General features: G+C 57.1%; 1 protein-coding gene across 5 annotated transcripts; it reads right to left on the bottom strand.

Annotated features, from left to right (window-relative positions):
- Positions 1–725: 725 nt before the first annotated feature.
- SUN2 (Sad1 and UNC84 domain containing 2) lies at positions 726–27,446 on the bottom strand. Of its 5 annotated transcripts, none has more exons than XM_060166472.1 (18): positions 27,336–27,446; positions 14,137–14,293; positions 13,045–13,247; positions 12,547–12,681; positions 11,750–11,845; positions 11,313–11,406; positions 10,194–10,264; positions 8,042–8,169; positions 6,040–6,294; positions 5,515–5,592; positions 4,990–5,033; positions 4,237–4,402; positions 3,671–3,892; positions 3,258–3,342; positions 2,759–2,874; positions 2,459–2,626; positions 1,988–2,080; positions 726–1,017 (listed from the first exon to the last, which is right to left on the bottom strand). In XM_060166472.1, the coding sequence occupies exons 2-18, from the start codon at positions 14,256–14,258 to the stop codon at positions 904–906; spliced, it is 2,190 nt and encodes a 729-aa protein (XP_060022455.1). In that variant the 5' UTR covers positions 14,259–14,293; positions 27,336–27,446; the 3' UTR covers positions 726–903. The 5 variants fall into 5 exon arrangements, with proteins under 5 accessions (XP_060022455.1, XP_060022454.1, XP_060022456.1 ...); XM_060166471.1 differs by lacking the exon at positions 27,336–27,446 and adding an exon at positions 17,168–17,396; XM_060166473.1 differs by lacking the exon at positions 27,336–27,446 and adding an exon at positions 16,870–17,016.
- Positions 27,447–27,539: the final 93 nt, after the last annotated feature.

Here is a 27,539-nt window from a genome sequence, read left to right as displayed (position 1 = left end):
ACACTTCTAGCTGACCCCAGATGTTTATGGCCTCGAAGGACAGGTCTGGGCACCCTGGGGGAATGCAGCAAGCTTGCGCTGGGGCACAGGTGGGCCCTAGCAAGGAGTGGGGAGCAGAGTGGGCCCCAGTCCCAGCATCAGGAGAGAGCAAGCAACTACTGTCCCCAGCAGAGGGGACTCCTACAGGGCCACAGGAGCAGTAACCCTCAGGCTCCCAGGAGCCAGACCCTCCAGGGTACAGGAAGCCCCATGGCCCACCCTGACCCAGGACAAATACAGTGTATAGAAGCCCTTCAGGAATGCTGTGGGCCTAGGCTGACGGCACTAGCTTTCTGGAGGAGCCCAGCTGCCTTCTCCCAGGAGCTTCCTGCCTGGGGACCAGTCCCAGCCTGCACCCTCCTCCCAGAGGACCTCACTTCTCTGCCTAGGGAGGGGGTACAGCTCAGCTGCCCCAGGCCCTAGCCTGTTTCACCCACGGCTTTGGCACCTGATTCATTTATGCAGCTCCCTGGGTGCCAGCCCCCGCACACAGGCAAGGGGCAGGCAGGTCTCATCCACCTTTGCCGGAACACGGGCACTCATCCCGTCTCTCCCTGCCTCGATTTCCCACAACATGCTACATATATACACCCTCGCAGGAGGGAGAAGGCGGCGCCCAGTGCCCGGCGCGCAGAGAACAACGGAGGAGAAGCGACGCCGGGGCCTGCTGGCCGCTGGAGCCGCCCGCGCGCTCCTCCTCACCTCCGCTGGGCCAGGGGCTCTTCTTGCCCGCTCCCGGAAGCCAGTGCGCTTCAAGCGTGCGGGGGCAGAGGCGGGGGTGCTGCGCAGCCACCCCCAGAGCAGGGGGCACGTGCCGAGAGGAGCTGGCCTCCCCGCGGGCGGCGGCGGCGGCACAGACAAGGCCTAGTGGGTGGGTTCCCCATGCACCCTGAAGCGGTAGATGCAGGTGTACTCGGGGTGGCCCCAGTTAGTCAAGATCCGCAGCTCCACCACCTGGTACGTGGCCATTTTAGGGCCCTGGGGAGAGAAGGCAGGGGTGGGAGTCCTCAGACCAGAGGGGAGACGGCCACACCTAGGGCCAGACGCCCCCTCCCCCGGGCCTCTAGAGAACCGGACTTCAAAGCTCCTGTCTTCAGACCCTGGAACTCAGTTTCCACCTGGTGGGCCAAGGAGCCCCACAGGCTTCAGAGGTCCCACAGGGGCCGCCAACGCATGTCAGGCTGCGCCAGGCCCAGCCCACGGCCACATAAAAACGGCCTTGTAACCGAGCCCCAGCATGATTCATCTCAGACTGGGAAAACCTCACAGGAGCTCTCTGACCGTGAACAGAACTACCTTTATGGAGAGTTTGACGTATGTCGATGGTGAAAAAGAATTCCTTCACTGTGAATTAAGCAGAATTTCTTTTCTTTCTCAAGTTCCCATCAGTCCTCTGTGTCGTACGCTCATTTTCAGCTGAGGGCTGAAACTCTCTGCCTGGTAGCCAGGCCTGCCTCTCTCCCCCCTCTGTCCCTTCTCCACCTCACCCACTTCCTCACACTAGGACTCCCCTGGTGTGGCTCTCAGGCCACCTACCGGAGACTCACCTGGGCTGGAGACTGGGGATCTATTTCTAACAAGGGCCTAGGAGACCAATGCCCACTCAAGTTGAGGCAGGAGCCCCCCAGCGGTGGCCCAGCCACGCCGTGCTGTGTGAGGCCCAGCTGGGCCACATTCACGCGGATACCTACCCTCTGCAGGCAGCTCCCCAGCACTGCCCATCTGGGAGGGCCCCTCCCCCGCCCCTGCACTGATGTGCACTTGGCGCCTCTCCCACGCCGCAGGGACAGTGGTCTCTGTTCCGTACCTCGGGCTGTGGGTGGGCTAGGCTGTGACTTCTCACTTGGAACCCCCAGTGCCTGGCACAGGACAAGTACTTAGAAAACATCTGCTGAATGGGTGGGAAAGTACATATATACGCCTCTGCCAGCAGAACAGAATCCCATACCTGAAAATAGAACGTCTGAATGGGCTCCCCATCCTGGTCGTAGGTGAACTGGCCAAGGAGCATCCCCTCCTGCTGCAGGTCTTCATCGAAACCCTGAAGAGAGCAAAGGATGGAGGGAAGAGCCTGCTCTTAGACACGGGCCCCCGGGGAGGAAGGCCTTCCCTCCCGCTTCCCCACTGGTCCCCTCCCACCCGGTGGGGCAGGCGCCAGCCTCCTCGGGGACTGCAGGGGGCCTGAGCTCTGGACACAGGGCCGCTGTGTGATCTGTGACAAGTCACTTGACTCATTAGGCCTCCGTTTCTTCCTCCGCAGCCCGAGGTAACTGAGACCGAAGTGCTGTTTCCCACCTTGGCGCCGTCTCTTCCGTATCTATTCCCTTCCCCTCAACCAAAGAACGATCCCAACTCTATCCTCAATAGAGACCCACAGGGCCCTCTTACAGCCCCTCTAGCCCCCAGGTGGGATACTCACAAAGACGGCAAAGTCCTTGGGGGCGCTGGAGATGGTGCTGTTGGGTGACAAGGATTTGGGCACATGCTCTAAGGTGACAGCAGTGGGGCGGATGCGGGCAGAAAGGCGAACCACAGCAAAGCCCTGGGGCCCCTGGAAGGCCCAGCAGTTGCCTGGGTGCACGTCTGGCTGGAAGGGAAGAACGTCGGGTCAGCGCATGGCAGGTGACAAAGACAACCCGCCCTGAGCGCAGCTCTCAATGACCCAGGAGGGGACGGTCACCCAGCTACGCAGGCGACTCGGTGTGCTCAGGGCCCCCACCTGGAGAATGACTCGAGGAGACTGGGATTGGTACCACAGGGGGATGCCGAAGAGGCTGAGGAGGGCCGTCTTGGTCTCGTAGGTCTCGGAACATCGGGTACTGATAACGCTGGCCCCTGAGACAGGAAAGAAAGGCAGGTGGGCGCCTGGGGCTGGACTCCAGCAGGGGAGGGAGACCCACACAACCAGCTCAGCTCGCCAGCCAAGGGAACCCCGGCAGGGACTACCATTGCCCGTCCCCTCTCTGAGGACCAGTCTTCACACGTAACCCGGACCCCAGAGCAGCTACAAGCGCCGCCCGCCTCTTCCCGACCGAGGATGGAGCTCAGCACGTCCCGCTTCTCCCACGCAGTCACTCGCCTTTGTTGTGAGCGCTGGGTTGGGTGAGTTCTGCCGACCTCAAGCCCTGCTTCCTAACACCACAGCTACCCTAGCAGATGCCAGGGGGCCCGCCAGCGTAGGGAAAGGGGCCCAGCAAAGGGAGGAGAGGTGCACACACCTCCCGATTCCAGAGCGTAGTCCACCATCCCGATGCGGTCCTCGCTGTAGCGCTTCAGAGCCTGGTTTACAATGCGGTGCACCTGCTAAAACACAGGCGCCCCGAGCAGCTGTGATGGGAAGCAGACTCGTCCACCTCCGTGGCCCCACTGTTAGGGGCCAGGAACCCCTGGGCTCAGCCCTCCCCAGTCCGGACACGTGCCGTTGCTCAGGCATGCACCTCCACCCTTCCACACCAGCCCCAAAGCAAACATCGGAGCCTCCTGGATGTCACTTAGGTCACAGAACAGGCCAGGGAGCTGGCAGTGTGGGACTGTGCAGCTCTATGGCTCCCAGGGAGGAAAGCAGTGCGTGTGTGCTGGGTGGATTAGCCATTGCGGGGGGCGGGGGTGTCCAGGGGCATCCAGTCCTCACCTCCTCTGTCACCCCAATCACGCCCTCCTTCTGCAGTGTCAGCCCCAGGCTGGCCACGGCCTCCCTCGCTGACTTGCCCTGCATCTCGGCCACGTGGGCGAGGATCTTGCTCTCCAGCTCCTGCAGCTGAGCTTGCATCTCCTCTCGCTGAAGGAGCCCAGTGCGGCTTCCCCCACTTCGAAGAAGGAACTGACTGACCCAGGCAGGGAACTGAGACTCCACCTAGGGACCAAAGAAAGGTCTCACTCTGGGAGGCTCACAGTGGAAGCTGCCACAGCAGAGCCCTGGCCAGGGTGGGGTGGCGCCTGGCTTGGGTAGAGGGGACAGGGAGTGAGGAACAGGCCTGCGAGGGGAGGGCCAGCACGTGCCTGCTCAGGCCACAAAGAGGAAAGAGTTATGAACAATCTTCATGTTATCAATGAGAGAACAGGAAGAACTTCTGTCCAAGAAAGCCAGCATCTGTGCCGAGTCCAGAGCAGGGGGCAAGAGGCTCTTTGCCTTGCAAACTGCTAGGACTGTCTCAGAGGAGGGGTATTCAGCAAGGGACGTGGATGGTTCCAACTCACATCGTCCCGCACAGCCTGGAGCTGCTGGGGCAGCAGGCCCACTTGGTCCTCCACCGAGCTCTGCTTCAGGGTCAGGGCTGCCAGTTCCTGCCGCAGGCCTTCCAGCTGAACCCCCAGCCGCCCCAGCTCCTTCATGGAACTCTCCCGAAAGGACTCCTGGGTCATCCTACTCCCAGACAGAGAAGAAAGAGTAAGCCTTGGATCTCTGGTGAGGGGTAAGGCTATGCTGAGGAGAACAAGAGGATCCCCTAGTTGGCACCTGATATAAGTGTGTGCCCACCACTCACTGGTGAGTGCAAGGCTCACTCTTGGAGGTTCTGGCTGTAGAACAGAGCTCCGGTGCCTGTGACTTGGCTTGCATATCCCAAGGAGCTAATTATTACAGTATCCCATTTCCCTTCTAAGCCCAGATCCATAATTCACTCTGCCTCAGCGCTCACATCCTCCACAAGTACAGATATCTGGGGCATGGGAATACAGCCGGCATGAGGTTGTACAGAAAAGACGGTACATCTGTAAATGAATCCATGAATCCCAATTCTCTTGCAATGCCTGCAACCCCTGCCGGACCTCCACTGCACCTCAAGGACAGGCTCTGAGCAGGTGATCCTGAGCTAGGTTTCAGTCATCTCCCTCTCTGCTTGGGACACAATCAGAATTCTGCTCCGGGGCTCTGCTCCCCAGTCCTAGCTGGGGATGGGAATGGGGAGGCTGGGGCTGAGCAGGCCTAGGACAGACGGCAGTGCGCGTTACCTTTGCCACTCAGACTTCAGCTCCTGGAGTCGAGCCTCAGACTCCTATAAGCAGAAAGAAGGGACCAATACAAGAAATGTCAGGCTCAGAGCAGTCAGTCTTCCAGAGCAGGATCTGTTCCCTCTGGGGTCTTTGCTTAACCACATCCCCACCCCAGGGCCTCCTGACTGATCTAGCAAACGTCAAACTGGCCTCCTGGTTGAGGTCCTTGTGGGAGTCTCGGCCCATGTCTATCGTGCTTAGGCGTTCACCCGTTCACTCGTTCGTTCAGCATGTGTACCCAGCACAACAGGCCACTTGAAAGCAGCCCTTCCTGTCCTCAGGCATGATCCCAGGGCGTCTCTGCAGAGTGTTCCAGCCCAAGTGGATTCAGTTCAAGCAGAAGTCAGGAGACTCACAACCCTTCTCCCCATTCTGCACCTAAGCAGACCCTTAGGGGCCAAGGTGTCTCTCTGAGCCCAAGAACAGATGATGAATTCGATCAGCGCCCCACCGTAGGCTCCAAGTGCCCCCAAGCCCACCAACCTGCGAGGCCTGGACAATCTTCTTGAAGAGGTCTTCTGAGTCCTGTTGATGCTCTGCTCTCAGGGTGACCAGTTCTTCCTATCAGGCATAGGAGAGAGGCCAAGGATTTTACTGAGTCGTGCTCAGAGGCCGCTTACAACCAGTAAGTGGTGTAACCGGAATTCGAACCAGGCCTGTTTGATTGCAAACTTCAGCTCCTGGCCTTTCTGCTACAGTGCTTCTTGGAAACACGCAAGACTCCTCTTGGTCTTTACTGCACACCTGCATGGTGTGCCACACCTACATGGGCGTTACAGGCGCACTACAATCTCATGTTCTCACAACCAGGGGCAGGGCAGACAGGAGAGTCTCCGTTTTAAAGAGGAGGACACTAAGTCTTAGAGAAGGTAATTGCCAAGTGGTAGAGCCGTCTGACCCTGAATGACACACTGCTGTCTCCCTCATGTCAGGGTGCAGGGCCTCGCCCCCTCCACCCCACACACCCAGGGTGTCAGCCACACGGGCCCCTCAGCTCCCCTCCCCCACCTGGATCTGAGCAGCGGTGTCCCTGCGGAAGTCCTCCTTCAGGGCAGCCTCGCGGCGGCTCACCAGCCCCTCCAGGAGCGCCAGGGTGTCCTCGTGGCTCAGGCTGCCGCTGCCCCCCTGCCCTCCAGCCCCCTGCCGCAGCTCCAAGCGTTCCAGCCGCATGGCCTCCTTCTGCCAGCTGGAGGAAAATTCGGCAGCAAGAGCTTCCAGGCGCCGCTCCAGAGAGTGTACCCGGGACAGAATGCGCTGCTCAGCCTGGCAGGACGGGGAGGGAAAAGCCACAGAGGTTAGGGACTTATGACAACAGTGCTTCCTAAAGAGGAAGGGAAGAGAATCCCAGAAACACCCAAATGAAATTATAAAACACAGTCTGTCGACTGTCAGTTAAAAGGCACGAGCCTAGTGAGTACAGAGGTCGGGCTTATGACTTGCAAAAAATCCGTTTTTAAACTAGGCAGTACTTGCATGACTCAAAAAGCAAGCAAGCAAACAGCAAAAACTCACGCTCCTAACCTCTGCCCCATCCACCCAGAGCCCTCACCACCAAGCCTTCCCAAACCAGGCAACTATTTTTATTAGTGTCTTTATGCAGATGAAAGTAAATACAAAGATATGTCATTCTTTACTTCCCCCGTTTTACAGAAAACGTGGTCCTGAAATTGAGTTGTCTTTACTAGTGATTAAAAAAGAAAAGTTAAAGATGCCAGAACACATCGTTATTTTGTGAAATAATAAAATCAGGGTCAGGAAAGTAATATCTACCAAAATAAATGGTTAAAAATGTGATAGCAAATTAAATTCAGCAGGGTGCAAGCAAAGTTCAAATAACTCTAATCAGAGGACAAAGCGTTTTACATTTTCATCGTAGACCCCGGGACCTGCACACACACACACGCCGGTGGTTTGTGCACTCATCGCCCCCCACTGGACTGCAGGCCTCTTGAGGGCAGGGCCTGGGCCGGATCCAGCTTTAGCCTCTGGCGGGTTGCAAAAATGTCCTGCCCTCCTCCCAGCATCTGCGCCCTCTGCAATGTGGCTTCGCAGGTGCTTCCATGGAGAGGTGGGGTCTATTTCCCCCTCCTTGAATCTGGCCTGGCTCTGAGATTTGCTTCAGCCAATAGAATGTGGCAGAAGTGACAGTATGCTAGTTCTGAATCTAGTCCTCAAGGTCTGGCATGATTCCACTCTCCTGGAACCCTGCCCGGCCGCTATGAGAACAAGCCCAGGCTACCTGCTGGACAGCAAAGGTACAACCTGCCCAGTCCAGGCCTAGACCAGCCCGCCCCTGCTGACCCACCAGTTAACCTCAGACACGTGAGGGGGCCCAGCCAAGATCAGCTGTCCTTGCTCAGACCAGAAAAGCCACCCAGAGGACCTGCAGGCTCACGAGCTAATCCAATGCTGTACTTCTTTTTTTTTTTTTTTTTTGCGGTACGCGGGCCTCTCACTGTTGTGGCCTCTCCCGTTGTGGAGCACAGGCTCCGGACGTGCAGGCCCAGCAGCCATGGCTCACAGGCCCAGCCGCTCCGCGGCACGTGGGATCCTCCCGGACCAGGGCACGAACCCGTGTCCCCTGCATCGGCAGGCGGACTCTCAACCACTGCGCCACCAGGGGAGTCCCAGTGCTGGTACTTTTAAGGCACTGATTCTAGGGGTGGTTTATCTATGGTAATAGGTAACAGAACAGGATATTACCTGACTCACAGAAGGTACTCAGTAAAGATTCGTGAAATTGTACTGAAAAGGAACAAGGTAGGCAAGACAATTTGTCTTATTCCTTTTCCTTCTGTTTTCCGTGCCTCTTAGGATGGCAACTAACTTTTGGGCAGTTTTGAGTCATATTTAAGCACAGGCAACACACCCCCCAACACCTGCACCACTAACAGCAGAGAAAGGTGTCCTGGCAGCACCTCTTCAGCTGTGTGTGTGAGGAAGAAGGGCAGGGACGACTTCAATGGCAAATTCAGGCCGAGGCGGGAGGCTGCGACCCTAAGATGCTCACCTGGAAATGTGGGGATGAGTCTCTGGAACCCCATACCGCACGCTGCCCACTGCTGCCCTTCGAGGCCCACCAGGAAGCCACGGCGGGGTGGAACGTCTGCAGCCCGAAGGGGTAGCAATACCATGCGCCTGCACACAGAGGAGGGGGCAGTTAACCCGGGCCGGGGCCACAGCGCGGACGGCAGCCTCATGAGCAGCGCTCACCAGCAGCCTGTCTCGCTCGCGGGAGCCTTGCCCCGGCCAAAGGCGGTATGAGGGGTGGAGGTTCCCGCCACTCTCTGAGGCAGCAGCCTCCACCCGACAATCCCAGCGTGTACGCATCCTCACGTCCCCTCAGGAATCCTCACCTTTCCACAGGTGGCAAAGCTTGGAGGAAGTGGCTATCATAAGTTGGGGATGATCCAACAGTAGAACCCAGAGGGCCTGACGGTGGTCCTCAGTCCAGACCGTACATCAGAATCACCCACGCAGCTTTTGAAACAATCAGTGTCTGGCCCCGCCCTCCAGAGTGAGTTCGCGGGCCTGGGGGATCCCTCCATAAGGAGTTTTAAAAGCTCCCCAGGTGGGAATTCCCTGGCGGTCCCATGGTTAGCACTCGAGCTCTCAATGCCGAGGGTGTGGGTTTAGTCCCTGGTTGGGGAATTAAAATCCCACAAACTGTGCAGCATGGTCCCCCAAAATAAATAAATAAATAAAAGCTCCCCGGGTGACTCTAATGGGCTGCCATGGTTGAGAATCACTGAAACAGAATCCACCTGCTCAGAAAGGCTGCCTGCTGCCCCGGAACAGAGCACAAGGCTGCCACCACACAGACATTTGCATCTTGCTCTAGGGGCTACCTGTTTGCGATGTGTTTACTCCTGAGCTATGCACGTGCCGTGTGTGCGTGTACATGTATGCGTGGGGCTGACAGCGCCTGAAAAAGCCATATTGGCTGTGGGGTCTCCACCCTGGTAAGATGTCACACTTGCCACTCAGTTGTTGGCCTCGAGCAGGTGCAACAGGAAGCATGTGACCACCAGACTTTAAGTCAGACCCTCCGGACAGGCCTTCACTTACTGCTCTCCCGGAGCTGGTCACTCCACCCCTCTGCCTTTCAGACTTTCCGTATGCATCTCATGACACCGTGAGAACCTCAGCTCCACCAACCCCACATGGGGATGGTGAAACAAACAACCTTGTGAGATAACACAAGGGAGTATGCTTCCTGAACAAAACACTGTAAGATTATAAAAGGTCATTATTATTTTAAGGGCAATGCCCAGCTTCCACTGGATAGGAACAAGCTGTTCTTGTAATAGGAAACAAGGGAATCAACACTTGGAAAGATGTTCTACCTTGGTAGAAATTAAAGAAATACAACTTGAGTAGATGCTAAACCTATAAAACCATCTCTAAAAATATAATAATAATAAAGCATGGTCTTTAATTATAAATTGGTAAAACTGAGCCTGGGGGCCACAGGGGCAACTCATAGGAAACTGTGAAACTCATGTGAAATTGTCAAATCAAAAGCTGAACACAAAATATATAAACATAATGATTACAACTATGTAAAAAATGTGAAAGTTCAACGATAGAGACTGGAACAACGTGGAGCATCTTATAGATGACAGGTACTTCTTGGTGCAAAAAGGTGCTCTCACTTCTCTTTACTACTTCATTGTTTTGATCCTAAAGACAGCTGAAGACTGAACTTGATGTAATGGTAATTCACTCACCCAGACAACCTCCTGATTTGGAATGGAGGGAAAATGACTGCTAATAACAGTGTCAGAGTCCCTGCTTTTTACCCCGGTATTCCTGTACTAAGGCATGTTCCAGCCCCTGGGGCTGCAAGGACGCTCTAGACATGCTAGGCAGTCCAGCGTAGCAACCCAAACCAAGGACAAGATCAGTGGATCGGAGCATTTCCCCTTTCACCCACTGGTCACCTGAGGACCCAGGAGACCCAGACAGGATGCTGCCCAGGCGCCATCCGACCCCGCTCGTCCTGCCTCCTTCCCCTTTTTGTAGCTGATCACTGTCTCTCTAGTTTTCACATTTCTGCTCAGCACCAGCGTCGGCCCACACTCTGCCTGCCCCTCTGGCTCGCAAGCCCCATCTCCACAAGCTCTCGTTCTACCCCTCCCCGTGACAGTGGATGAGCTCACCATAGGTCAGGCCGGTCAGAAGCAGCAGCAGCAAGAGGAACCACAGGAACGTCTTCAGTGATGAGAAGCGCCTGGACCACAGGAGGGGGGAGAGGGCAGGCGGAGGTGTCAGGAGGGCTCCAGGGCCTCTATATGCCCCCAGGGAGTTCCTAGAGATTTTTCCTGAGTGCTGAGCTAGAGTTAGAGAAGACACCCTCAAGCCTCTCATCTTGCCAGGGCCAGATTGGATGCTTTACCTGCAAAGCTTGGAGTGATGGGGACAATTCTAACTCTGAACTGTATTGATGTTATCAAAAATAAATACTGGGGGTGGGGCGGGGGGGCGGGCTTCCCTGGTGGCACAGTGGTTAAGAATCTGCCTGCCAATGCAGGTGACACGGGTTTCAACCCCGGTCTGGGAAGATCTCACATGCCACGGAGCAACTAAGCCTGTGCGCCACAACTACTGAGCCTGTGCTCTAGAGCCCATGCTCCGCAACAAGAGATGCCACTGCAATGAGAAACCCGCGCACCGCAATGAAGAGTAGCCCCCGCTCGCCGCAACTAGAGAAAACCCATGAGCAGCAACGAAGACCCAACACAGCCAAAAATAATAAATAAAAATAAATTTATAAAATAAATAAATAAGTAAATACTGGGGTCTCTGAATAACCTAAAACTTTCACAGACAGGTGTCCTCTAGGCAAGCAAATATAGAAGAAAAAAAAAGTAACTCCTTAGTCAGGCAGTATTTTCTTTTGGAAAACACTGGGGGTCCAGATCACCGGGGGGCCGAGAGCGATGCTGAATGTTCTGGGAAACACCACTTGCTGGCTAGAGCCTAAGGCCTGGCCAGCAGGAGTAAGGCTGGGCTCGTCTGAGATCAGAAGTGGCTAGGCTGGCGTTCGGAAGGAAGTGGCCAAGAAGCTGCGTTCCAGAACACTCCCTGCACCTGACTCTAAGTCCTGTCCACTGTCAGGCAGAAAAAGGGGCTCTGGGTGTCCACTCCACGCTCACTAATAAAAGCCGCAGGTAAACTGGGAAAGAAAAAACCTTCAGAGAAACCATCACGCACAGGTATATATGCTTTATCGGCCCCTTCTGCCTGGGGCCTTCTGATTCCTTGTCAGTCTTGCTTACCTGGTTAAAACGAAGACGTCGAGGAGGGAGGCAGCTGTCGTCAGGCGGTACCAGGTGGTGCCAATCCACCAGTAGAGGAGTCCGAAGAGCCGGCCTGGAAGAGGGCCCGTCAAGCCTAGTGCCACCCTGAACCACTGGGCCTGTGTGTTTCCACCAGCGGTCCTCCCTGCCCCGACACCAACCCTGATCGCCAGTGCACCTCCGTCCTGTCCCACGCTACCCAGGTCCTGTGATGCCACCCGCCTGCGCTGCCAACGCCCTCCGCCCAGCTTTCAAGCAAGGGTGCTCCCGTGGCTCCGGGCTCCCCGTAACTATTCTGGAGCGAGCTATCCCTACAGTCTCTTTCTAACGGGTTGGATACCCAACCGCAGAAAGATGGGTTAAAGTGACTGCCAGAGAGAATGGAAACCATCACGTACAGAGCAGCCGGCACTCACCTGGAGAAGCGAACACCATCCAGAAAAGAGAGCCCGCCCGAGAGACAGCGTTCCACAGCCGCGACCCTGAACCCTGCTGGTCCGTCTCCGAGTAGCCTGCAGGGGAGCAGAGGAGACGCCCAGTTGTCCTCACTCTTTTTTTCTGGTGTGGAGGTGCCGTGCACCGCAGGGCCTGCGGAATCTTAGTTCCCCGACCAGGGATCGAACCCGTGCCCCCTGCAGTGGAAGCGCGGAGTCCTAACCACTGGACCGCCGCTGTCCTCACTCTTAAGAGCCTTGGGACATGGAGACTGTCAGTTGTCTGCTCCTCTAGACTGTGAGCTGAGACCGTGTGTCATTCTCCTTCACATCCCCAAGTGACAGAGGCTGGCAGCTAGCAGGCCAGTAAACGCTGACGAAGCGAAGCACTAGATTTCTGACATTTTATTTCCCTTGGCCTCCTTGTCTGCTTCCTTCTCACCAGCAACCCCTCAAACCACTCAGACCTAGAGTAAGGGATCAAGCACCTCCTGCGTGTGAAGCTCCATGTTAAACACCTGCCGGAAATGAGTCAAATAAGGGAACCGGCCACAGGCGGCTCAAGGCCTCGTGGGGCCAGGCGGTCGCATCCCAGCGCTATCGAGGGCCACCCCAGGCCTGGGTTCAGGGCACCGTGGGGGCACAGCAGCAACACTCAGCTGGACACCATGCTCTCTCGAGCTGTCAGGGCGCCTTCCCCTACTTCCCGTCACCTCCCCAGCAGCCCGGGAACCTGGCGGAGCATCTCCCTGAGGCTGGGGAGGGAGGACGTCGCCTACCTACGTAGTCATCCTCGGAAGAGTAGCCCGAGGACGACCCGAGGAAGTCCTCGGACAGCTTGTTCTCCGGGAGCCCGTTGACTTTGCTGCTCTCAGTGCCACCTGTGTCTCTCCTCCTCACCCGCAGGTCCTCACCTGAGGAGGGAAGAACGCGGGGTTCTCCTGGGGCAGAGGTGCTCCGAGGAGGGTGTTCCAGAGGGACTCGCGGGGACACCCCGAGGAGCATCTCTGATGGGCAGCCCCGCCCGAGCTCCCTTGGGTCAAGGGAGGGTGAACTAGGACCGGCCCCTCCGTCTCCCAGGCCTGGAGCAGCTACGTGGCTACTCCATCGTCTAAAGGGGCCTGGAAGTTCAGACACTCGGCTGCTCTCCCAAGGGTTTCCGAAGGTGGGGAGCCCCTCTTCTGGCCCCGCAGCGGTTAGGAAACCCCCGGGGGGGATTTTGGACCATACATCTCCGGAGGCAGCAGAGGCCCAGGAGAAAGGCTGTGGACACTCACTCCAGAAGGGGTCACCACGCAGCTGGTCGTCGAGAATGGAGTTCCTGGTGAGAGAGGCGGCGATGGAGGCGGCCCGGGGGCTGCCAAAGTAGGACTCCCTGACCACAGACTCGCTGTAGTAGGAGGTGTGCCTGTCGGAGGAGGGGCCCAGCTGTGGCGCTGGGGAGAGGCGCTTCATGTTGCCGGATTTCTTCTTCAGGGTCCTGTGGGAGGTCAGCAGGAGGAGAGAGGCAGGAGCTGAGCCCAGCCAGGAAAGCGAAAGCGGGGCTCTAGGCAGTGCTCTGCCCTCCTAAGGTCGGGGGGGGGGGGGGGGGGCGCGGCCTTGTTGCTAGGCAACTAACAACTCCCAACTGCTGACTGTCTACCGCGCAAAGCAGGTACTTTCTGTGCTCCCGTTATCTCTAAATCTCACAAGCAGTTAGGCGAGACCATCAGTAAGCGATGGAGTCAGGATTCAAATCTAAGTCTCTAACTTCAAAGCCAAAGTGTTTTTTCATGCTTCCTCATGGATTAGTAATTTCTACAACCCACTGAAAACCCAGACAAACCCAACCTGGCCTTCTAGAGCTAGTCAAAGCCTCAGGGGCTGTCAGCTCGGCCTCACATCTGCAAGGGGGCAGGGTGAGGCAGGCGCCTGCCTTAGCTCACATCCTGGTGCCCCTTGGACTTGTTCGTCTCCTCAGCTGCTTCGCTGGCCCTGAGGAGGCCCTACAGACAGTGGCACATGTGGGTGTGGGTCTGGGGAGGATGGCCAGACTGGCAGAGCCATCCACGGCACCATGGGTTCCTGTGAGCCCAGCTCTCGGTTTTGGGGTTTCCGGCCTGGCTTATTCTTGAAGCTGCCTCTCCCCACTTCCTGTTCTCTGAACATGAGGGCAGCAGCCCGGCTTACAGCATGGAGAGAAGAAACAACACTGGGCCCTGGCATCCCCAGAGGTGTGAATGTCCCCTTTGACCAGACATGGGTATCTGATCTCTGCCCACAAAAGTCACAAGACGAAGAGGCTGCGCAGTGAGCCGCCCAAGACATGTGCTCTGCAGGTCAGTGCGATCCCACGGAGGCGGGTGGGGCTGGAAGTGGCGATCCCATACCTGAGAGGGCTGTCTTTAAACAGGGTGCTCTGACTGCCCATCACCGAGCTCCCCCCACTGCTGCTGCTGCCGTCATCGTCACCCTGGGAGTAGCGTGTGAGGCGCTGGCTTCTTCGAGACATGATGAGGTGGGCGGGGGACCCTTCCCCTGAAGAGTCTTGGGAGAGAAAGGGCGCCATGTGAAGCGTGGGGCTGTTCTCAGCCCCTCTCCAGGGGAGGAGAAACAGCGCACTGCCTCCTAGCCAATCCCCACCCCCCACCGGGATTCAACTGAAACAGCCTGAGATGTGGGTGACATGGGGCATTTATTAATTATCCCGGCCCCACCCACCCTGCTGCCCTCTGCCCTCTGCCTTGGGCAGCCTCTTTCATGGCACCTTCCACAGGATTTCCTAATTCTCAGTTTACTGGATGCGGAGGTCCGTGAGAGCTAGCATTGGGCCTTCTGCAGCCTCTGACATGAGACAGAGCCTGTGGCACCTGATAGATGCTAAATGAATGCCTTTCATCACTGCTGCCCTGCACCCGCTCTCCAGCCCAGCCATCTCACCCTGCTGCCCTGTCCCTAGAGCTGTGCCTGTTCTTGTTCTAGCTTGTTTCCCTTAGATGGGACGTGCTTTCCTTTCTTCGTAGCTGTATTCACTGATTCAGAGCCGCAGTCAAAGTTTGACTCCAGAAAACTTTTGCACGGTAACCCCTGCCTACATCCTGATGGCGCCCGATGCCGTATCCCATTAGTGATTACTGGGCTGCAACATCAGTGCATCTTGATACGATAAAATACTTTGTTAAATGCCTCCTAGGTACCCGGCTCCTTACACACCCATTATAATCCAGGAAGGCATTGTTACCCCCATTGTACTGGGGGGAACCTGGGACACTGAAATGATCAGTAACCTGCCCACAGCCACCCAGCCTGTAAGTGACAGTGGCAGAGTTTGAGCTCAGCTCTCACAGGTTGCAGGGCCTGGGTCCTTCCACTCCACCAGGAGGTTTTCAAGTTGTTTCAGGAATGTGTTGTTGTGTCCCCAACTAGAGCCTTTTACAGCCTCCAGTATGTTCAGAACAGGCTGCAGAGCTGTTACATTTGTTAACAAACTAACAAAACAGGCAGGTGGAGCGCCAGTGTGGGATTAGCCTCAGTCCCTATCAGCCAGACCAGTCACTACGTGGGGTGGAAAACCAAGGCTCTGGAATTGATAAGGAAGACTCAGAGGAGGCCAAGGTGAAAAGACGTGGCAAAAGGGGGCATTCTACAACACAAGGAGGATTCATAAACCTTTCAGTTCTAGAAACCCAAGTTCAAAATCTCAGATGACCAGTATGAGCACTCTGAACATGGCGCCTTTGCCAGCCTGTATTACAAAGTCACTGTTATACTTCGGTCCTAGTACTTGTGACTTAGCACTTCCAATATTCCTCGTTGATACTTAAATTACTAGTTCTCTGGACTGTGTGATGGACACAGGCTCTAACACATCCCAACTCAGACTACAGAAACCAGGAGGTCTGGTTAGTCCAGTTGAAGAATTCTACAAAGTCGTCTTCTGAAAAACAAGCAGCCTCATGTCTTGGGTCTTACTGGTGTCTTCACAGGTAGGATGTCCACCTGGCATCTTTCCCTGGTTTTAGCCGATGGTGGTAAAGGGACCGATTGGTAGTAGCCACCGCAGGAAGTTGGCCTGGATCCTTTTCTATATTCCATTCCTTATAAGGTAATTCCACCCCTGCTACTGCCCTCCCCACCTGAAAGCTACAGATGCTCACACAGGCTCCTCCTCTTAACCCTGCCCTGCAGAAGCTGATGAAGCTTTCGCCCTGGGGCGGGAACAAAGCAATGAGTTTATACAGAACTCAAGCTACTGCTGGCAAGAATATAAATAAATATTTAGATGGAGGTGTGTGTGTGTGTGTGTGTGTGTGTGTGTGTGTGTGTGTGTGTGTGTGTTTGGAGGGGGGGCGGTTGCTGAAAACCATCAGCAGTCAGCACCCTTCCAGGGGTGCCTTTTAGTCTTTCTCATGGGGTTCTGCTATCACGAAACAGTTTATCATTGAATCTGGGTTTCGCAAGATGAAAAGGTGGAGGCCCCGTCCTCCAAAACAAAACAAGACGTGAGCCTCTCAGAGCTCCAGTCTTTTGCATCTCAGAATAAACACCCCCGCCTCCCCCCCCACCGCTAAGACACCCTCAAATAAAACATCCCTTCCCACTTCTAAGAGGAACCACATCCTTTCTCAGCTCCACCCTTCCCCACCCCCATCACAAACTTATATGGCAGTATCCATCCAGTCGTCAGACTTAACCTAGATCTTGGGCATCCTCCGCGGTACGTTTTCATACTACATTCTCTCGTGGGACCTGCAAAACGCTCCAGGTGCTAACTCTGCTCCCTTCATTCCCTACTGGCTAAACCTGCGGGAGTTTTTTTTTTTTTACCAACCATGCGCCTTTCCTGCCTCTCTGCTCTAAGTCACACTCCCGCCTCCTATTTGGTTTCTTTCTTTTTTTTTTTTTTTTAGAACTGAACAAAATGGCTCTCCCTCCTATTCCCAGAGTTATGACAGGCGGCGACAGAAGCAGAGAACTACCTGTCCCTGGAAACTGCCTGACTGGCACGAAAACGCGGGCACTGGCCTGGGCCGCTTTGGGACAGCCGGGTCTCCGCTCCTCGCCTACCGGGGAGGTTCGGCCCGGGGAAGTCCCGCCCGGAGACATCCGCCCTCCAGACTGACCAGTGGAGCGGCCAGTCCCGGGGGCGGGGGCCGGGCGGCGGAGATGAGTCACGGCGGCCTTGGCACAGCGCTGGCCCTTCTCGACCGGTCCAGGGGCGTGCACCGGGCGGGGCTGGAGCCTGGCCCAGCTTGGCCCGGAGAGGAAGGGCCAGGCCTGGGCAGCTCGGCTCTGGCCGGTGCAGCCCGACAATGACCCCGGGGTCAGGCCGGGCCCGGGACCCGCGGGGAGGGGAGCGAGGCCGGCCCACCACCCTCGCCCCGCGCGTCCGCCCGCCAGAGGCCCAAGGCCGGCTGTTACCTGCTGCCGCCGCTGCTCCGTGCGGGACCGGGGACGTTCGAGGCCAGCCGCGCCTCTCGGGCGCACCCTCTTACCGCGTCGGAATCCGGGGAGGTGCGGTCGGCGCAGGGACCCGGGGCGCGCGGGGAACTGCGGACGGCGGATTGGCGGACAATGCGGCCCGCGCAGAACCGCGCTGCGCAAGTGGGGCCGGACGGCGCGCGCGTGGCCGAGTGTGTTATGTGTGCGCCTGTCAGTCAACGCTGACAGACCGCAGCCCATTGGTCAGACCCCGCCCGCGTCACCGCCCACTGCCACTGCCCATTGGGCGGTTTGAACACAAAGGCTCCGGCTCGCCCCGCCCGCCGCGTGGGCCAAACGGGCGGGGCAAGGCCAGACAAGAATCGCGCGTGGGAGGCGCGGGTGAGTGGGCAACCCCTGGGCGCTGGAGGACTCGGATGGAGCCGGCAAGCGGGGGCTCGACCTGGCCTGACTTCGCACTTGACTCCCGGTCTGGTTGCTCAAAACACTTGAGCCCTGTCCTGGTACTGCCTCATGCGCCTCACCCCACCCGCGGCCTTCTGGGGCCCAGCTCTCGGCAAGATGACTCGACAGGGCCGGGGTGCCAGGACCTTAAAGGTATTGAAGATGGCACGAGGAAGTGGGGAGCAGGGGAGATTGACAACCCCTGGCCTAAGACCCACCTGGAGGGGTAGCGTGTACTTAGCCCCTAGAGGACCTCCCCCAAACAATTGTTGGAATCTCTTGCGTAACAGTTTTCTTAGGCATTTCTACACTTTTTTTTTTTTTTTTTTTACAGATCAGGAAACAGGTTCATAGAGTTTTTAAGTGATTTGCTTAGTCACACAGCTTGAACGAGGCAAAACTGAGATTAGAAGCTTCTCTCCATATCCAAGCCCCCCCTTTTTTTTTCCATTTTGGGATTGATTTTGGGATTCCAGACTTGGCAGGAAGCTCTGCCACTTCTCAGTCTGCCCTCAGAGGCCCCCAAATTTCATGGCAGAAGCTTTTCTTCATTTGAAGGAGGATGCTTGCCCCAGTTGGAGCTGAGAAGGCAAGGCCGGTTACCTATTCCTCTGCTTTACTCAAATCTGAGTGTGGAAAGAGTACTTGATAGATATGGAATGAATAACATGCTGCCTGACTTCAAGGGTCCTGTGCCCTGGCTCCCCACTGGCCAACTCTACAGATGCAGAAAGTGCCCAGCTTGGGAGGAGTCACTTCCTGGCAAGCTCTTCTAAGGGAAGATGAAACTGTTGTTACTTCACTTTTAAAGTGCCAAGAGGAAGAGACTAGAAATAATGAAATCAGGACAGGAAGACGCTGGGGGTAGGGGATTGAGGAAATGTGAAGCCCTTGTGCTAAGTCGACTCCATACAAAGATGACCCCCTGATCCCTGGGTCTCCACTGCCCCACCCGGAAAAGAGGGGCCTCACCTGCAGTTACAATCTACTGAAGACAACAGTGCTTGCCTCTGGGGTTAGGCTTCGAGCTCCCTGAAGACAAGCTGGCTCATGTCTGAGTATCTGCTGAACGTGGGATGAGTGAAGTGAGAATTGAAATCAGATTGAGAGTCAGCCTCCAGGTAGGGGAGGGGCCTTCTCTTGACACCTTCTCCACCCCAAGGAGCTTAATGCCTCAGTTCTGTCCTAGCCAAGTCCAGTGGAGTCTCCACATCCCGCCACCTCCGTTGCAGAGCCTGCTTCACTCCCTTCCAAGGATCCCGGCAGAAGGACCCCCTTCCCAGGATGTGCTGGTTCGTAAAGCAAGAGGCCATGTGCCTTCCACTGGTCTCAGGCATGGGCCATGGCCACAGGCTGGCTAGAGGCAGCCCTCTGCTAAACTGTGTTGCCTCTGTGGGCCTGTAGTAGGTAAATAATGGGCCCCAAAGATATTAGGTCCTAATTCTTGGAACCTGTGAATGTTCCCGTACACGGAAAGTCTTTGCAGATGCGATTAAAGGAAGGATTTTGAGATGGGGAGATTATCCTGGATTATCAGAGTGGGCTCTAAATGTAATCACCAGTGTCCTTTTAAGAGAGAGGCAGAGGAGAAGAGGAGGGGGCAATGTGGCCACAGAAACAGAAATTGGAGTGTGCGGCCACGAGACAAGGAATGCTGGCGGCCACTGGAAGCTGGGAGAAGCCAGGGACGGAGTGTCTCCTAGAGTCTCCAGAGGGAGCAAGGCCCTGCCAACACCTTGACTTTCGTCCAGTGATTTTGGTTTTGGACTTCTGGTCTTCTCAACTATGAGAGAAGAAATCTCTGTTGTTTTAAGTCACTAAATCTGTGGTAATTTGTTATGGCAGGCACAGGAACGTAATTAGGGCCCCTGGGAAATTCCTGGTCTTGTTGTTCAAGGCTCCCAGGACTGTGTGAGGCGTCTCCCTCTGTCCTGACCATCCTCACTGATGGGACCTGTCAGACTTGTGCGATCACACACAGCTCTGTCTGCCCGTCTCCGCTGCCCCTGGCCTTTCTGCCATCTTCTCCCTGAGCCACGCTCTGCCCTTTCAGACTCGTCTCTCTGCTCGGCCACCATCATTTGTTAGTGTTCTCCCAGCGCCCCTCCTCTCTTTTCACTGCTCTGTTATTGCTCCTCCTTTCTTCCGTCATCTTTTCATAAACAGTGGCAGGGCAGAGGTGGCCAGCTTTGCCCCAGCTGGAACAGGCTCTGGGTGGCTGACGGCGCAGCCGCTGCTGTGGGGCCACACGATGGCTTTCTCTGTTGCCAGGCACTTTTGCCTTGGTGGCCCCTTCCTTCATAAAAAAAATTTTTTTAATTATATTTTACAACCACGTGGGTAGAAAGATGACTAATCTAGGCTTGATTCATGAGTAAGTTATTATTATTATGCTTAATTTTTCTTCCGGTTTTAAAAGAAATGAAATGAAAACATTTCCGTGGGCCCCTGAAGCATCCTGCGTCCTGGGCGCTGAGCCCGCTCTGCTTAATGGAGAGGTTGGCTCTGTGCTGGAGATGCCGAGGAACAGCTCAGTGAGAGGAGCCCATACTGGCTCCCGCCCCAGCCCCTGCCTGCCAGAGGCCAACCTGAGTGCTCTGGGGCTCTGGAACCTTCTTCCACTCCAGCCCAGAGGAGCAGCAGCCGTGGCAAGTCCCGCATCAGCCGAAAAGCAAGGGGGGGCCCGCGATCTGCAGCCCTGGGTCTAGGCCGGGTGCACCGCTTGCTTTCTCTGTGGCCTGCTCTGTGAGCCACGTCACCTCTCGTTCGTAAAATGCAAATAATAACTGTCCTGTCTGTTACACAACTGGCTGTGTGACCTGGGACAAGCCAGCGAGGCTCCCTGGCCTCTGTTTCCTCGGGTGTGAGGTCAGCTGGGCAGCGGCGCTGCTTCAGCACGAAGGGCTTTTGCCGCCGGGGTCTTTGAGAGACGAAGGGAGACGGGTTTGTCCTGGACTCAAAGTCAAGTCAGGTAGCTTCTCCGTGCTTCCAGAGACCGGGCTTCCCCGTTCCCCCCCCCACGTAGTGGCGGAATGAGCCGTGTCCCTGTCTGCCTCCCCCAGGATTCCCGACACTTGCAGCAGGACTGATCCTAGTAGGTGCTCAATACACTTGTGTCAGATGCACACACGGGTGAGGGTAACGCCTCCAGCCACCAAGGCCCCTCCATCTCCTCCTCCCTGCTGTCCTCACCCACCAGCCTGTTGGCGTCTGTCATTTAACCATCACAGGCAGAGTAGCCTTGGTGGGGGCGGGGGTGGGGGGGACTTTAATGTCAGACTTCCTGGCTGCAGGAACACGTTTGACAGCCACCAAGAGGCGGAAACCTCAGAGCATTTTGGTGGCCCCTCAGCCCCCCAGGGGCTGTTTCTCTGCCTCCTGGGAATCTGATGCGGCCTCCCTACTCCACCCCGCCCAGAGCCCTGGCGACAGCGCTCTGTATTTACAGAATCTTTTATCCAGGGAGCCTCCGTCACCAGGTGGCAAGTGCAGTTAGGCCTGTTTTATGGAAGAAGTCCAGTCGAGGAGGGAAAGACGCCGGGGCCTGCCGGGGCGCCAGGGACAGATGTGGATCCCCACCGAGATGGACTTTCCCAGGCAGGTTCCAGTGGGTGACTGTGCCCTAGTCCTCTCTGTTCCCCCATGCCTATTACAATGCCTGGCTCCTCATAAATGCTCGATACACGTGCACCAAGTGCCCGCCTGACTGCAGCTCCCCAATCTTCAAACATCCCCCTCCCTCGTACAGCCTCGGAAAGCCAGCAGTCCAATACTCCCTGCGGCCTCACTTGCAGTCCAGCGGCGCCCCGGGGCCCCTTCCACTCCCACACCTTCGCTCAGGCTGTGCCCCGGCCTAGAATGCCCTCGCCCTGTTTCTCTACCTAATGAAATCCTAATCGTTCATGGATGCACTCAAAGGTCTCTTGTCTCATGAAGGCTTGCTTCCTTGCCTCCAAGTTCCCAAGGTGGAAGGAATGGCTCCCGCATCCCTGTCTCTGCCCACTTCTCAGGCGGTGTTCTGGAACGGGAATAACAGTCACAGCCCCCAGGGGTACCATGAGGGTTGGGTGGGCTGGTGCCTGGTACACAGAGAGTGTGGGCTACAATGATCACTCATCACGCCCCCAGCACAGCGCCTGGGCGCATGGAGGAACAGCCCGCACGGGCTGTGGCCTGGAGGAAGGTCAGGGCGGCACTGGGGCCTTCAAGGGCGCTGGCCCATGTGTCAGAACTCATAGGCTGACATCGGGGGACTTGCCTGATATCTATGTGAGGTTGTCCCTCCTGGAAATGACACATCCACCAGCTGCTCCACCTCCTGTGGGGACATTGCTGGCCAGTGGTGCAGGCTTGACACCTGGGCTTTCCTGGTGAACAACTCGAGCCAGTCATTTAGCCTTTCTCAGCCTCCATGTCCTTATCTGTAAAATGGGCATGTCTGTTTCTCAGGAGCTGAGCACAGTGCCTGGCACAGGGCAAGTGCTCAGTCAACGCAAACCACTTTTTAATTTACAAGCGTGTATTTATTCACCCATTGCCTACTGTGTGCCTGCTCTGACAGTAAGACGTGGCCCTTCTGGGGGAGGCCATCAAGTGAGCAGATCATCACCACACAGCAAGGCCCCGGGAGGCACACAGGCCTCTAAGGGTCCCCCGTGACCAGGGCCTCAGTATGACTTCTGTGGGCCCCTTCTTCCAAAAACGGATGAAAAATTCTATTTTGTGATTGTGCTGCTATAAAGAAGAATATAATCCAGGCTGGATTATATCCACTTTCCCCCCTTCTGGTCGATAAAAATAATTCAAACATCTCCGTGGGCCCTGTAAGTGTGGTGGGCCCTGACGTCATGCCTGCTGCGTGCAAGGTCTGGCTGTGACTCCTCACCCAGATCTGGGGAGTCACAGAGGCTGCCAGAGATGGTGACCTGAAGGGCGGGAGGAGTGGCCTGCATGACGGGGTGGGTGGGGCGTGGGGGTCATTGCCGCCCTTCCCTGTGCTCCAAGGCCTGGGGAGAAGGGTCTGCATGAGTCCTCAAGAGGTGGCCAGTCTTTGCCACAGTGTTATTGTTGGTGTGGCCGGCATGCCTCGCCCAGGCAGGACAGACCTCGGAGGGGCACTCAGCACCCAGCCATCAGCACTGCAGCCTGCCTGGGGAGGCATGTCCCATCACGAGGCACTCAGTGTGGCCCCCAGAGAGGGTGCAGGGCTGGCGGGCCCTGGGTCATGGCTGAGGGCATTTCAGTCTGGGGACCCCAGTTCATTCAGTCCACCTTCTGTGCCCAGCATGGCCCCCACCGCCCGTTTCCTGGAGGTCTCTACTTCCCGGGAGCCAGAGCCCTCCAGGTGAAGGGGAATCTGGGTGGCTGGCTTTGGTGGCACATGGGTGGAGCGAGGCAGGGCTGCAGAGATTAAATGTGGTCACCTACCTGGCTCAGGCCTATGGGCTGGCCTCCACTAACACCTCCCAGGGCCCCCAGTCTGTGCCCCTGGGCATCATAACCGGCATGGCCTGCAGCCACCGGCCCGGGCTGTTGGGCCTGGCGGTCCGGAGCCGTGGGCTCAGGAATGTTGACTCCTTGATTCCGAAGGGTGGGAGGGGAGGGCAGGTCCAGGGAGGGATGGCCTGGGGCTGCCCCTTCACCCCACTCGTCCAAGACGGGACTTGCCTTTAGCAGCTGGGGTGTGTGTGTGTGCAAACGTGCACGCTCCTGAGGGTGTGGAAAACACGGATGGTAGACCGGGGCTGCTACTTGGGAGTGACGTGACCTGCGGCAAGCCTCAGCCTGCCCACCCAGGGGCTGAATGAACTGCCTCTGGGGTCCCTTCCAGAGCCCACCCCAGGCTCAGCCCTCCCCACTGCCGTAGCTGCCCCTGTCTTTGCTCCAATCACCCTCCCCGAACCTTTCCAGCCCCCAGGACGTGCTTGGGAGTGAGTTACGCGACTCCGTGCCCAGGACAGTGCCTGCGACACATGGACAGCTCAGTCACGGGGTGGGGTGGGGGGTGTTGGCGGGGTGGGGTGTTGGCAGGGGTGGGGGGTTGGCGGGGGTGGGGTGTTGGCGGGGGTGGGGGGTTGGCGGGGTGGGGGGTTGGCAGGGGTGGGGGGTTGGCGGGGGTGGGGGGTTGGCGGGGTGGGGGGTTGGCAGGGGTGGGGGGTTGGCGGGGTGGGGGGTTGGCAGGGGTGGGGGGTTGGCAGGGGTGGGGTGTTGGCAGGGGTGGGGTGTTGGCAGGGGTGGGGTGGGGGGTGTTGGCGGGGTGGGGTGTTGGCAGGGGTGGGGTGGGGGGTTGGCGGGGGTGGGGTGTTGGCGGGGGTGGGGTGTTGGCAGGGGTGGGGGGTTGGCAGGGGTGGGGTGTTGGCAGGGGTGGGGTGTTGGCAGGGGTGGGGTGTTGGCAGGGGTGGGGGGTGTTGGCAGGGGTGGGGTGTTGGCAGGGGTGGGGTGTTGGCAGGGGTGGGGGGTGTTGGCAGGGGTGGGGGGGTGTGGGGAGGTGTTGGGGTGTGGGGAGGTGTTGGGGTTGGGAGGGGTTGGGGGTGCGGGGTGTTGGGAGGGGTGGGGGGTGTTGGGAGGTGTTGGGGTGTCGGGAAGGGTGGGTGCTGTTGGGAGGTGTTGGGGTTGGGAGGGGTTGGGGGTGTTGGGAGGGGTTGGGGGGTGTTGGGAGGGGTGGGGGGTGTTGGGAGGTGTTGGGGTGTCGGGAAGGGTGGGTGCTGTTGGGAGGTGTTGGGGTTGGGAGGGGTTGGGGGTGTTGGGAGGGGTTGGGGGGTGTTGGGAGGGTGGGGGGTGTTGGGAGGTGTTGGGGTGTCGGGAAGGGTGGGTGCTGTTGGGAGGTGTTGGGGTTGGGAGGGGTGGGGGGTGTTGGGAGGAGTTGGTGGTGTTGGTGGTGTTGGGAGGAGTGTGGGGTGTTGGGAGGGGTGCAGGGTGTTGGGAGGTGTTGGGGATGTTGGGCGGGGTGGGGCCTGAGCTGATGCCTGTTTTGCTTATTGTTTGACGTGCTCAAATGCTCCTGTTTTCGCCTGCATCTCCCTGTCCTATCCCCTGCTTCTCAGTCACTCCATTCTCCTGTGTTTAATTCGCAGCAGTTTTGCTCTAGGGGCCGAGGAGGCTGAAGCTATTCACAATTCGGGCAATTTCTCCGCCTTCCTCTTCCGGCCTCTGTGTAGCAGCCAGCGCCCACCCCAGATCCCCTGTCTCACGCCCCAGCCCACCCCCACCCCTAACCAGCAGCCGCCCTCCCAGGACAGGCTCCTTGGATCCTGTACCACCTTCTGCCCCCCTGCCCCCCGGGACCCGTCAGCACAGGGCCACCTCCCGCTTCCCGCCCAACAGTCCCTCTGCCCGGCTGAGGCCTCTCGTGCTGTTGTCCTCTCCAGTGAACCCCAGTTCCAGAACTGGACTCTGGGTGATTTTTGCAGCTTCCCCTAGCTGTCCCCGCTCCCCTCCAGACACCATAAAGCTTCCAGAATGATCTTCCTTAAGCAGACGTTAAGCACCTGTGACTCCACTGGGAGGGACCCTCGGAGGCCTGAGCCTGGTTTCCTCCAGACGTGGCCCTCACACCCTTTCCCTTTGCTAATCAAGCTCTGTATCCTTTTGCGAAAATAGCCATGACTACGACTCGGCCAGGCCCTGTGAGTCCTCCTAGAGAATCATGGAACCTGGGGTGTTCTGGGGCGCCCCAGCACACTGACCCTTCCTCAAATACTCCATGAAGGGGGCTTCCCTGGTGGCTCAGTGGTTAAGAAGCCGCCTGCCAATGCAGGGGACACAGGTTCGAGCCCTGGTCCAGGAAGAACCCACATGCCGCGGAGCAACTAAGCCCGTGCACCACAACTACTGAGCCTGCGCTCTAGAGCCCGTGAGCCACAACTGCTGAGCCCACATGCCACAACTACTGAAGCCCGCGTGCCTAGAGCTCGTGCTCCGCAACAAGAGAAGCCACCGCAATGAGAAACCCGCGCACCACAACAAAGAGTAGCCCTTGCTTGCTGTAACCAGAGAAAGCCCGCTGAAGACCCAGTGCAGCCAAAAATAAATAAATTAACTAATTAATCTAAAAACAATACATAAGAGCTATTTACTTAAAAAACCCAAACCCCCAGGGCTGCTCGCGCCACCCCGCCTTTGCTCCTCCTGCTTCGTGAGCTGACCTCCCCGCTTGCCTAGCGGGCCGGTCTGCACCTGCAAGATCAGGACACAGGCTGCCTCCTCCGAGTTCCCCCTGCCCTCTGCCATGGCATTTGTGACCCTGTGCTGTGGGCACAAGTGTGCCCGGGCCTGTGCTGGCTGATACGAGGATCCCTAAGTAGTTAGGAGGTGGTTATTCCTTTCTCAAAAGCTTCTTCACTTGACCAGGGGAGGTGAAGGAGGACCCCTTCTCTTCTCGAGCTCTTTGTCACTAACAAGCCTCTTGTGTGCGTTATAAATGAAAGACTGATTTTTGCACGTAGCTTTTTGGGGGGCCCTCTTGTCTGTGAAGTGCAGTGAGCCTGAGGTTCGGGCTGGTGACAGTTGGCAGGACACCTGACTTGATTCATGTCTTGGTAACAATACTCCTGGCTGGATAGGGGCTGGGGATGCCCTCTCCTACCACGGTCTGCAGCAGCTGGCAAAGACACCGGGCTGGCCAGCAGGGAAAGAACTCGAGAAGGACAGAAAAACAACCGGGGCTTTGGCTGTTAGAAGCCAAACCTCCTTAGTCCTTGGGGTTCCAGGGCCCATCCTGGGGTGGTCACTGCTGTCCTGACCATCAGGAGGGAGGCCACATCACCAAGGGCCACAAGGCTCTCTGAATGGAGCTACCCTGGCCTCAGGCCCAGTGGCCCCCTGCCCTGGAGGGACTAGGAGGGGATTGACTGTCCCTGTAGCCCACTCAGCCATGGCCTCAAACAGGGTCGGGGTGGGGTGGGCAAGGCCACTGATGCAACTTCGCAATGAGCCAGGAAGCAGCTGTCAGTGCTCGTGTAGCAGGGGCCGTGGAGCCCTCGAAGCTGCCTCTCTGGGGACATAATGCTTCATGGGGTTATTGTGAGGGTTACATGAAATGATCTTTATTTCAAATGATTTTTTTTAAAAACTCATTTGAAATATTATGACTGAATTAATGAATCTGTGCTGCACATTTTAGGATAAAGAAGGGGTGGCGCTGTGTATCCTCTGGGTCTCCCCAGGCCTGAAACTCAGTGTCTGTATCTGAACCTCACCTGTGGTGGTTCGTGGATGTCTTCAGAGCAACAGTGGGCAAAACAGCCCTGGGGCAGCCCTCCCCTGCTCCCTTGGCACTTGGAGAGACAGAGGAAAGTTTGTGGTCACCTCCAAACACACACCGAGACACACCCACAGACACACAGACACACATGAACACATAAAAACACATCGAGAGGGACTTCCCTGGTGGTCCAGCGGGTAAGACTCTGCACTCCCAATGCAGGGGGCCCGGGATTGATCCCTGGTCAGGGAACTGGGTCCCACGTGCTGCGGTGAAGAGTTCGATGCTGCAGCTAAGACTCGGCGCAGCCAAATAAATAAATATAAAAAAACCCATAGAGACAACACAAGAGACACATTCAGAGACACATACGAGACACACAGACTCTGTTCAGAGACAGAGTGGGCAGGGGCAGGCCTCAGGGGGTGGCTCAGCGCGAGGAGGGCTCTCGATTCGCCTGTCTCCCCAGGCCGGGGACTCTGGAGAGGTGGGCCCACTCACCTGGGGACGTGAAGAAGGTTTTGCAGAGCTCTCTTGCTAGTGGTGACGTCTCAGATCTCCTTGATAATATTCACCCTTTGGCCCACGGCCACAGGGACCTCCAGAAATCCAGGATTCTGCCCCAGAAGAAAGGAAAGGGAAAGAAACACGCTTTTCTTTAGTGCCTGTTAATCAGGTGCTAGGCAACTTTCCTACCCCCTATTA

The sequence above is a fragment of the Lagenorhynchus albirostris genome, chromosome 11 (assembly GCF_949774975.1).
Source record: "Lagenorhynchus albirostris chromosome 11, mLagAlb1.1, whole genome shotgun sequence".
In the NCBI taxonomy this organism is placed as follows: domain Eukaryota; kingdom Metazoa; phylum Chordata; class Mammalia; order Artiodactyla; family Delphinidae; genus Lagenorhynchus; species Lagenorhynchus albirostris.
Note: the sequence above shows the minus strand (reverse complement) of the source record. Positions and strands in the feature narration are given on the sequence as shown.